At 39.3% G+C, this 12,014-nt stretch overlaps 1 protein-coding gene across 4 annotated transcripts in view; it reads left to right on the top strand.

Moving 5' to 3' along the window:
• The window catches only part of BANP (BTG3 associated nuclear protein), a 145,786-nt gene extending 135,864 nt beyond the window's left edge, over positions 1-9,922 (top strand). For 2 of the 4 annotated variants that reach the window (XM_082770219.1, XM_082770220.1), the window contains exons 12-13: positions 3,389-3,532; positions 7,859-9,629. In XM_082770219.1, the coding sequence (XP_082626345.1) occupies positions 3,389-3,532; positions 7,859-7,930 (216 nt within the window). In that variant the 3' untranslated portion in view covers positions 7,931-9,629. Of the gene's footprint in view, positions 1-3,388; positions 3,533-7,858; positions 9,630-9,858 lie in introns of those variants that run through there. The other 2 variants (XR_014318361.1, XR_014318360.1) reach the window with 2 other exon arrangements.
• Positions 9,923-12,014: the final 2,092 nt, after the last annotated feature.

A 12,014-nucleotide genomic window follows, 5' to 3' on the forward strand; every position in this document is an offset into this window, starting at 1 on the left:
GATCAGTGAAGTGGTATCTTTAGCGTGCTGTAGGTCACCGTGTCACGTTCGACACAGAGGTGCTCAGCCACATGCAGAGGGATCAAATGTTCCAGGCTGAGCCTCAGCTTGGTTTGATCCCTCTTTGGCTCAGCAGATTAAACGCAAGGTGCTGGGCCATTGTGATCACAGACCCAGCTTTATTTCCCAATCTCCTACCAAAAAAAATTTATATATATAAAAAAGAGGATTGATCAAGATGAAAGTTCTTCCCTTCTGCTCTCATCCACTTGTATCTTATTTTCAGGAGCTGTGCAGGTTATGCCACAAACACAAGCTAGGTGGTATTTAAGGGAACATAAGACAACTATTAATGTTAGCATGTGTGAGGCGGAGAACATGAAGAAGGCTTTTTCAGCATTGGATATTTCTGCTTTTAATTTTTGAAGTCCAGACTGATTTTTTTTATTTTTGTTTTTGGAAGTGATTTTAAACATACAAGAAGTAGACTGGGCATGACAAATAAACAAAGAGCAGCCTGAAGAAGCAAAATGGTTCTCATTTTTGAAAAAATGTTCTTTTGCTGGCATCCAAGCATCCTATCATGCTTTCTTTCTGTAACTAATATGCTGGTAGAAGAATGACTTTCCCTAAGCCCCAAAGTAACCGCACTGCTTGGTGTGTCTTCCACAGTTGATTGCTTTATGTGAATCCAGCAGTAAAAAGCTCTTTAGATGGAGTTTGTTCTCTCTTCTTCACAACATGCATTGCGGTGTCATCGTGCTTCTTTTTTCATTGCTCCCTAAAAACCGAGATCCGGTTCCACAGACGGATGTTTTGTAGCTGTAGGAAACAATAAATAAATGAAGAAGACATTTGGTGGAGGATAAACATAGTGCAACATCCGATGCATCACCTGGTTTGCCAAACCCAATCAGTTTGGTATAATATTAGTGGCAATGAGTCTGTCTTACGTGCCCACTTGCCTCCCATTCTTGAATACTGAATAGCTGCAAATTGTTTTTTGTCCTTTCTCTAATTTATCAACCTGTTTTTCTCAAGCTATACAGCTGGAAGGCAAGCACAGTGCATGTATCTATCCCTGCTCTACTCTTGAATACAGTCAGATTTTATACTATAAAAGTGAGGTCTTTTAAAAAGTGCAGAGCATAAAAAGTGCAGAAGCTGGTTATAAGTTTTACCCCTCACTGTTGTAAAACAGTTTGTATACAAGAATGATGGGCTGGTTCAGTTGTTCATAGCCTTTCTGAGGTTTGTGCTTCAGAAATTAATGAGATAAAACACATTTTAAACCTGGTCAATGGGACAGACCGTGATGTGGTTCTGACAATACGTACCGTGCAGTTCCAAAGTAAACACTGTAGGACAAGAGAATTTTGCTTACTCCTGTGAAAACAAAACGTAGCATCCTTCTGCAGCTTGGTGCTGCTGTATCTCAGAACACCCAAGATCCCTATAAAATGCTGACAACACCCCAAAGGTCGTTTATAGAGGTCACCTCTTTCTGCCTCCCACACTCCCAGGAGAAGTTCTGGTCTGCCCACTCCTTCATGGCCACCCACCCTCCGATCAGCTGAGAAATCATACTTTTAAGAAAAACTTTTGTTAAGTATGTTATTTTTGTTCTTTGTTCTCTTCCCTTCGTTTGAAAGGCATCTTTTTATTGCTGTGGTTTGAATACCTTAGTTAAAAAAAAATACGCTGTTCACAGCATATGGAAACTGAATTTGTGTATTTCAGCTGCATTTTCAAAATGAGTTTGGGGACTTAATGTTGTTTACATACATGAGTTTTATTCTGATTTGCATTTTTAGGAATAAATTAAAATTAATCTGATAACAATAACGTTTTTAAGCAAGTGGTTTTAGATGAATCAACTGTTCTTTGCTTGCTGGAGGTCACAGGGGACTTTCATTACTGACCAGTCCAAATGCAGATGTGGAGAGCACATGAGCTCACAGAGACCATGAGCGCTAATTAGCAGTAATTCATACATCTACACCTTCATGTGCAATAGGAATATAAACACTGCCATAATAAATTGTCAAAAGTTGAATGCATTTGGCTGTGAGAGAAAGTATCTTGGCTCCGAGTCTGTATTTATGTAACAGTAAAAATATTATTCAGGAAGATGGTTGTGTGCTATTGACGTTATCACACACTTAGTGCAACCTGCTCGGTCTATCCCACTTCGTATTTGCAATAATCATTAACAGAATTGTTAATCCTTCATCAGTTATCTTTTTCAACACCTACGAAGATGTCATTTATCACGAGGGCAGTAACTATTAAGCCTTTTGAAAGCCAGAGTTCCTAGATGCGAGCAGTTCGCCATAAAAATATCCCAAAATGATTTGAGAAATCTTTTGAAATGTTTCCCAGCCGTAGGAGCACGGCATTTCCAGACAAGGAGGCAGCACATGCCTAAGCAAGCAAAACTGAGCAAGAAGCTCTTTTTTCCCCCAACAAACCTGCCTTCCACCCTTTGATCTTGATAACCTGAAGGTGCAAGGAGGATAAAAATGAAGCCAAATGTGCCTGTTTTTTTTTCCCCCTTGCTTTCTACCATCGTAAAACCAAGCAGAAAGGTTTCTAAACCACCTTCCTCCAGTGGTCACTGCCTGCAAAGCTTTGCTGCCTTCCCACTGCCTGCTCATACGAGGAACCAGAGCACCGAAGGTCCTGAGCCCATGGTACTGCCCGTGTCCATCTGAGGCTGATGAGAACAAGCAGACCGGTTTTCCCAACTACAACATCATGTAGTAAAAGCAGTGCTTCCTCTTTTTTCCCCCCACAGGGCTTTTTAAGTCTACAAGTCATGTTTTTCTTTAGGTAGGACTCACAGTAAAACCAGGGGAATTGGGTGCTGCCAGAGAATAATAGCAATTAGCCTGGGGGATTAGCGCGCTAATTGTTATTAGCTGTTAAAATTGTCTCATTCTGTATGTGGTAATAAATGATATTACTCCAGTGTTTAAAAAATATATATTAATATTAAAATTGACATATTTAGTGTAGGCCTCCAGGATGATTTATTTCTTTGCAAGTGCTGGTACGTGTAGAATACAGACTGTTTCGTGCTAGGGATCATCTGAGAGTTCAACATTTCTGGGTGCGGTGCTTATTAATCCTTCCAGTAAAGAGCTGCAAGAATCCAGGTCTCGTAAGGCAAAGTGCAGCGAGCATCTTGTACAAGAATCTTTCCGTGTGTGTCCCACGTCCTTCTGGGAAACCCATGTGCTTTAAAGTAACTCTTACTGATAGATAAGTTTCCTTGTGTTTCTCTTTAGTCGTCTTTGATTTTGCATCTGTTTTAAGTTAGATGTTTCATAACGCGTTACTGATCGTGGCTGTTTACAAGCTGCTTTCTCCACTGCTTTTCTCGCAGGTGTTGCAGGGCGCTCAGCTGATAGCGGTTGCGTCTGCGGAGCCTGCGTCAGGAGGTGTTGATGGATCCCCACTCCAAGGCAGCGATATCCAAGTCCAGTATGTGCAGCTCACACCAGTGACAGACCACTCTGCAACTAGTCAAGTACGTATGAGTGTGTGTATGTATGTATATATTACATATATCTATATATTTACCATTCAAAGTACTTACTTTGGTTGAAATGTCTGGCAGATGAGCTATATACCTATTTACAAATGCTGCAGTCCAAATAAGTTTATGATCCTGTTTCCAAACTAAAAATGTAAAATCTTTTGCAGTAAGAAACATCATTTTCTTAAAGGCGTGAATGGTGTCGAATGAGCTTATGATCTTATTTCCAACCCATAGAAAATAAAATAACGATGTATAACAGACATAATTTTCCTAAAGGTATGAAATGGTCTTTGACTATTCCTGCTTCAATGTTTTTGCTCAACGCCCCTAAGATAATAGTTATTTTGGCCATCATTGTTTTTCTGCACCCTTGAAGGCTGAGAACCATGTTTACAGCACATGGAGAAAAACTTACTCGGAATCTCTCCAAAAAGTATTTTTCAGACTGAGGTTTCTTTTAAAAATGTTATCCCTTTCTGACAGCAGTTTTCCAGCTATTTTGATCCACAGCCTGGATTTCCCACAGGAGCTGCAATGTTTGCAATTGTAAGTGAACACTTGATTGTCTCACTTAAGGTGGAGGAGGTGTATTTAAAAAAAAAAAATCAGTTTGAACTGTCATGTATCAGAGCCTAGAAAAAGCTTCCTATCAGCTTGAAGCCATGTCTGGTGACAGTACGAGAATGCTGACTTAAAACAGTTGTCTGAAGTTTTTCTGAAGATGGTTACACATTCTTCCATGAGCCCAACTGCAGTGGGCTCCTTTTCTAGAGAATGCCTAGTGGTTTTGAAAAATACTTTTGCCTGCTAGCCAGCATATAATGCTGTCCTCAACAGACAATTTTAGAGTGGATTTTTGTCTGATACATTCCCAGTTCTGTAGAGAATTCTGATCTGGATGCAAACTTTTGGATATTCAGTCTCTCAAGGAAAAAAATTTTGCAAAAGAAATCAAGGGAATCAAGCCCAAAGTTTCTGTGCACAAAACTAAGGTGCCGAGTGCTTCTTCCACGGGAAGGGTAATCCACAGGTCAGTTTGGTGTATGAAGTTAGAGCACATCAGCTATTCCAGTAGCAAATTACACCCTCAAACAAAAGATGCTGCTGCTTGACATATTGCTGAGTTGCCCCAGTCCATGCTGACTCCCCACATGGATGCTAGAAAGTGCTCTTCAGAAAAATGATGCTGCCTGCCAAAAAGGAGTAGGCTGCCTGGCACGCGAGCATGTGATACGCTAATCTCCTCATGTAGGTGAGTCCTTAACAGACACTTTTCCCCCTTACCTACGTTTGTCTCTGTTACCAGTATCCTCAAGCCTCCTCAGTAATTTATTCATAGTCACTTGTGTTGTCACACAACCAGAGTGTTGCTGCAGGGGTTGTGCCTAATTTGCTAAAGTCCTCAAGTACCAAATGCATTGCTGGTCCCACACAATTAATAATGCACACAGGCATCAGCTAGCAAGGTGTTTCTCTCCTGACATGCTGCTATCCTCACCCCAGGCCTTGGAAATTCTCAAATTTAATGTCCACAGACTGGGTCTGTTCCTTGTGCCTGTCCTCCCTCCTTGCCTCCCACCTCTGATGGGCAGGAGGTTAGGGTTGTAAACATCAGCATCCGTCTCCCACACAGCTGGCAGCCACCAAAGGAGCTACTTTTCTCTTCAGAGACACTTTGCACCGTGTTAGGTTTTAAAATCGTGGTTAACCACAGATTTATACAAAGCTGGAGAGAAACAGAAAAGGAATGTGAAATAAGAAGAGTATGAAAGGAAAAACAGACTAAAAATAAGGTTACCATAAATATTTCCTCAGTTTACACAAACTGAAAACCAAGGGTCTGTTAATGAATTGGAGAAACCAACTTGGTATTTGCGTTACCCTGAGCTATATGAATAACCCAGTAGGGTTTTTGGCTGAAATAGTCGTACATCATTTTAGAAAGATCTTTTATCAGAAGGCAAAAGTCTTAAATGGATCTCTCAGGTTGTAGAAACGATTTTATCTGTTTTCATACGCTTCTTTGCCAAGGTACTGAGATGTTCTCAGTGATTTTGAATCTATTTATCAATTCATCCTTTGTAAAGAGGAGTTAATTATCTGCTTGAGTTGGATGCCATGCCCTATGCAAATTCCATGCTTGAAACACCACAAATATGAATTTTATTGAATGTCTGAAACAAGACGCCAGTTTTCTCACCTCTTTTTCTTGAAAGCTCTGCCTGAAGGTAAAAGTGAGGCTATTTGAAATGAATCCCTTCTCTGACTTCAGCTGAAGCAGATAGTAATGCACACTTCAATTTAGTATATGAAGCATGATTTTTGCATTTGCAAATTAACTGTAGACAGAATTATTAATAGCTGGTATTCCAAAAGTCCCTTCATGCCTTTAAAGCGCATATATAAACACAAACTATAAATATAACAACATTTTTTTGCAGGCATACAATTGCAAATGCATATACAGAGGCATAGTTTGAGACCAGATTTATTTTTCAAGACTTAGATTTAGCTTGGTTTTGTGTCTCAGCAGTATACTTGCTTATACCAACTTGCTGAATTTAGAAGTACAAAATGTGATGACAGCAGAGAATATTTGGATTAATTCTGTGCTCAAATTTCATATATTGGTGTTAGATTTCATTAGCTTTGGAAAAAGCACAACTCCAAACCTCAATTGTTCTTCTGATCTCTTTGGGCTGTCTTCTACTTCTGGCCTGAACTTTGGATAAATATTCAGTATTGCTGTTATGACTATTATTTGGGAATTATTTTACTTCAGTAAAGTTTCCTTCTAATATGAAAGAAAACTTTGATGGCCACTTTAAAACTTACCTGCTAACAAATTTAGCAACCATAATTACTCACTAATTTATTGGATGTGTAAATAAATGCTAAATTACCTATAAAGTTGAATAGGAAAAACTATTGTGCTGTGCAATTACTGGCAGCAAAGGAAAAAGATGGGGCAAAAATTTCACAACAAAATCTTAGTTTAGAAGCAATGCTTTATAACTTTGAACCTCCAACGGTTTTGTTTGAATAAATAAGTAGTGATGGTATAATAAAAGCTAAAGGACAGAAAATCCAGCTGAGTTTCCATCCCTGTTTTTTTTTTGTGGTTCATCAGGTTTCAATACTAGGCTTCGGGCAAGACTTAATTGTAAAAAAAACTATCTCCCCAGAAACACTTCTGTATCCAGGACATTATATAAAGCATCGATTAGGTGAATTTATGGAGGGAAAATCCATCAAGGGCAGATCTCTGGAATCCGTGGGAGTGTGCAGGAAAATATCATTAAGTGCTTGCCCTTTTCTTGTAGTTTATCTATGCTCGTGGTATTGGCTGCTATCAGGGGAAGGATTATTGGGTGTGATGGACTTTATCCAAGCCAATACAGCTGTTCTTAAATGCTCTTCATTTTATAGCTGTACAGGAGGGACGTGCTCGATAATCCATTTTTTTGTACTCTGACTAACTTGGTTAAAAATACAGTTTGCTACAGGATTATACTTTCAAAGTACATGGCAATTTCATCCTTAATGAGACTTCTTCAAGCTGTTTCATTGTCTTTAAATTCTTCCATGAAGGACTGCTTTTGCTTGGAAAGCAAGTAGAATCTGAGGCCTCTAGGAAGAATTTTGAGGAAAAAAGTCAGTTTGGTAGCAGTATTCTCATTTCACACAGAGCAGGAGTGACTGCAGGGGTAAGGTCAGCAGGGAAAATTACAAGCATGGGGCAAACAGATAATTGTACTGTCCTTCCCTACCACGGTTTTGTCACTCAGGGACTTCCTTCAGGCCTTTCTGTGAGTGTCCTTGATGGACTTTTCTTCCCTGACACTGTTCAGCTCCAGCTTGTAGCCCTTGAGCTGCCAGCACGTGGGGTGTACTGGGAGAAGACCGTCCATGGCATCAGCATCTGTTGGGCAAGAAACAGCTTTCTTTTTGTTTCTTTTAAGAGGTGGTTCCTTTCTGAGAAGAGAATTTTAAATAACTTTTTCTATTTGCTCTCTCCGTGCAACTCGTGATTTTATAGGTCCTAATGATTTCATTATTTCGGCCCTCTTTTTTCCAGCCTGAAAGACATTGGTCTCCTTAGTCTTTGTACGAAGCCATTCTGTTCTTCTGGTCATTCTGGTGCCTTTTGAAGCACGTTCCCACTTCAACTCTGGCACAGAGTTGCTACTCATGCTGATTTTGTACTGGTACATGCAGAAACTTTGTATTAGTATAATCCATTCATGTTCCTTTGGCTGCGTCAGTGAAAAATATTTTGATATTGATTTCCTGATCTCGTGTTTCCTTTTACAGGGCGCCGATACCCTTCAGTCAGCAATCCAACCAGAAATGCAGATAGAACACGGAGCAATCCAAATTCAATAAGAAAATTGTGACAAGCTGTGTGAAGCGAGATGCCAGTGAACCCCAGCGGGAAGTTAAGTGCTGTAGTCCTCATGCAGCAACGGGAAAATGGAAATGCCTGGTAGACTACTGGTCACACCTCGTACATCTCCTGCAAATCGCAGGTTTCTGATGATCTGTTCGTGCTCACCTGGAATAAGTCAGACCCATTTACTGCAATTGGAGCTACGTCACTGCAGCTGTTGAGAATGTGCCCTTCAGAAAAATTACACGGCCTGCTCTTAGGTATATTTAAAGAGGAAAAAAAAAAGATAATTTTGGAAAGAGAACTAATTACGAAACAGTGAGACTAAATGTTTCATCCTGTCATTTCTTCTGTGAAATACGCCATTTGAATGTCTGCAAATATCTTAGGAAGTGTATTGCTGCTTTGCAATACTTGCTTTACCACATATAGAAGATCAAGAGCTCAAATATTTTTCACTGTTTAAACAGCTTTTTTATTTGCTATGGTGTTTATAACAAAAATGGAAAATATTTAAAAAAAAAAAAGAAAGAAAAATCCCATAACTGCAAGTATTAGCGATTTGCTGTTGTTTTCTGTTCAGTGTAATGACAAATGTATTTGCAGAAGACTAACAATTTTGTTTGTACTGTTGCTTAACTACTTTTCTAGGGGAAAATGCTTTTAAATGCTGTAATTATGCATTTCTAATGAAAAATAAATGTGTATTTATGAATAGTGCAGCTCTAAGTTGCTCTCTACTTTAGGAACGAGTACAGTTTGACCGGACTGTGGTGTAACAGTGTAGTTCTGAAGTATTTGAAGACAGATGCTATCTGGCAAGCCCTGCTGTCAACCGAGAAGTAAGATTAAGTCTGTAAGGAAGATATCAATCGTAGATAATGTTATTATCTGAATTTCCAGTACAAGGAAAATGTGATAGTTAAGCTTTTGAGTCTGCAAATCCTATTTTGTACGATGAATTTATGAAATCATTTTTTTTAAACAAATGTGAACAATTCTTTTGAGCTCTCTCCATTTTAGTACTTCCTGTCGTCTTTGTCCAGCTATTTGTGGCAATACCTCAGTTTGGAATTCAACCATAAAAAGCTGGGTTGCAAAACTCGTGATATCTGTCTTGTTATCCAACCTGCAACAGGAAGGTGAAAGCCTCTCTCCATCGAAACTTATGGGAAATGTGATACTGATTTCAACAAAAAATGCCTTTTCAAATTTGCTAAGATAGCACGGAAAGGATACGTGTTTGCTAGAACCTGATTATCGTAATAATGCATGCATGCCTTAGAAAAGTATGAAATTTACTGGGGGAGGGGTTGTTTTGTGTTTGTTTTTTTCAACTGAGTTGATTTATGGTTATTGTCAATATATGGTTCATAATTTAATGTATTAATGAATGGGATGTAGCTATCCTACATGATTGAATTCAGGGTAACATTTTTCTGAAAAGAAGGGTTGTGCACACCCAATTTCTGGGAATGTTATCCCTGGTAAGTACTGCACTTTATGTAAATTCACACTTTTCTCTAGGGTATTTGTTGACGCACAAGTACAATGCAAACCGAACCACAGCTATTGAATACAATGTTTGTGACAGGCTAAGAATTTGGCTACGCTTCAGTTTCTTTTTTAATAGTGTTTCCCAGACTTGGGTGATGTTTAAAGAGTTTGGCATCCAAATGGAAGCCTAAAAATAAAGCAAGGCCTGTACATTTTAGCATGGTTGTTCAGTAATAATTTATCACTTGGAAATGACATTGAGAAAGGATTGAGATGGCAAATCTGCTGCATGCTACCCCATACCACTGTCTTGCTCCACTCATATTAGCTACAGTGCCTTTCCACACATACACTTAATAGAAGCCATAGGGATATTTGTCTTTGTTTTGTGTTGTGATTGAGAATTTTCTTCTCTTTGCGTTTTCAGCTCACATAGAAGATCAAGCATATGAGGAACAGCTTGAGTTCAGGAGAGGTTTCCTTTAGCCGTTAGACTGATGCATGCTCAAGTCTCTTCTGCGAAAAAAAAGTGATTGTAGATGCATGCCGTGCAGTGAAATAGCACTCAGTAGATTTCAGGAGAAGGAAATCTTCACCAGTGTGGAATGGAGAGTGTACAAATCAATTGAAATCAATAGGTAAGGAGAGCACCTCGTTAAGGCCCTCCTGTGCATTCAGATGTTCAGACCGCATGTTCCTAGAGACACGAGTTTTTCTCGGTTATGTCAATGTTTACAGTAGTCTAAGCTGTGTTCATAGTTCAAAGAAAAGAGACTTCAACACCAAGCCAGGTATTCCTATGCGTAATCCCTGTCCCTGTTCTGTTTTTGTAGATTTTATGTTGTCAGAGGATTTACGGCTTTGTCCAGGGAGGAAATGACTTCTTTTCAAGAATGTTTTATGTGTTTTCTAGACATCACAGGTTTTGTCATGTACAAATAAGTCATTCCCGAGAAGAGAAATTCAGCACTGAATTCCTTTCTGGGACATCCTTGTAACTATGAAAAATCTGAGGTTCTGTGCAAGTGTGAAGAGCATGTTCATACGGAGATCTTTGTAACAAAAACACGCCAACAATAAGAAACCCTAAAAGTATTTAAGACAAAGAGCGAAAGTCTTGCAGCAGCAGTGAGGGTTTTTCTTGGCTCTCCATTCCCTGAATCAGTGCTGGGTCGCCATGGAGGTAGTTCTGCCCACGAAGACTGTTTGACCATTCTGGTAGGTCAGCTAGAAATGAGTTCTCATTGTGTCTCCTTTTGTTATTCACAGCCTCTGCTGCTTTTAACCATTTTCTTCTTTTTTTTTTTTTCCTCTCTCCTCATCCTACTTTTGTTCAGAAGGCAGCTATTGAGAACACATGACCACAAGTCTTCAGGAGGACATTTATTGTAAGGTTAGAGTACAATCAGCTGGGTAGTTTAATTCATCTTGTGACCTGTACAATGCTATTTTGATGGGTTTTGTTTAGTGTAATGGTGTTTAGGCATGCAGCCTCTGGGGGAAGAGAGCATCTGGTTACCCTGGTGGTCCCATTGGTTATTTTCAATATCGCCAGTATCTCATTTATCTTGATGTACTAAAATTCCCAGCGTGTGGTTGTGGCTGCATGTGCAGTACAGTACCACTGCAATCATCTTTCAGATGTGTTCAGCTTGAATCCCACGTAAAAGAGGGAGCATCCACCTTTTTTTGTGGACTTCTGTGGTCCTGATCTAAAAATTAATCAAAGTGTTGTGTTTTGATGGGTTGTAGAACTAGAAAGTGGTCTAAAAAAAGTAAGGATGTGGGTTCTTTTTTTTTCTTTCTTTCTTTTATTCCATGTTAATTTTACATGTTTTGTCTTTGCAAAAACAAAACTATAAAAATGAGCACCCTTCTGTGACCCAAATAAACTGTAATGCCTTCATTAGGCATATTTTTAGGCATTTCAGTGTTGATGGTTTGCCTACAAAGCACGGAATGCTGGCCAAGACGTTGTTCTAGTGCTTGTCTCCATCATGGAGAACCTGGCATGCGTCTGGTATGCTCTGGTGGCTGTGTACTTTATTACTGGCTTCAGAGAACTGCTCTGGAGTTTCATGTTAGAAAATACAGTGAGGAAACCAATATCTAAAGAAAAAAGAATTGCTGTAGAATCTCACTTTGCACAACCTTCTATTGGTAATCAGTTTTCCTTCTGAATTCCTAATTATCTAGACACTGAAAAATTTGGAGCCATAGCTATAACTCAGCAAAAACTGTTTCCCATTATACGAAGTAAGACGGTTTCTTTCACCCGCTGCAGTCCCAGAGCACTTCTGTAAGCCCTGCTGATTTAGATGAGTACTCGACAGTCAAACCTCATTTCCTTGAATGAAGCCAGGAATAAGAAAGTCAATCAGTTAGAGTGGTGTTTGGGGTAAACTGAGATTGCTCTTTTATGTGCTGCTACGAACTGACATACTTAATTTCTTTTAATTTCCTTGTTTTTAAAACAAGGTTTGATGTATTTAGAGCTTGTTTTATACCCCATAAAAGTATGACTAACTGCCCAGCAAGTGGAGGCAGGAGCCCATGGAAGGGTGGCGAGGAGTTGTGCAGAGC

Source organism: Aythya marila, assembly GCF_965140915.1.
Source record: "Aythya marila genome assembly, chromosome: 12".
Classification (NCBI taxonomy): domain Eukaryota; kingdom Metazoa; phylum Chordata; class Aves; order Anseriformes; family Anatidae; genus Aythya; species Aythya marila.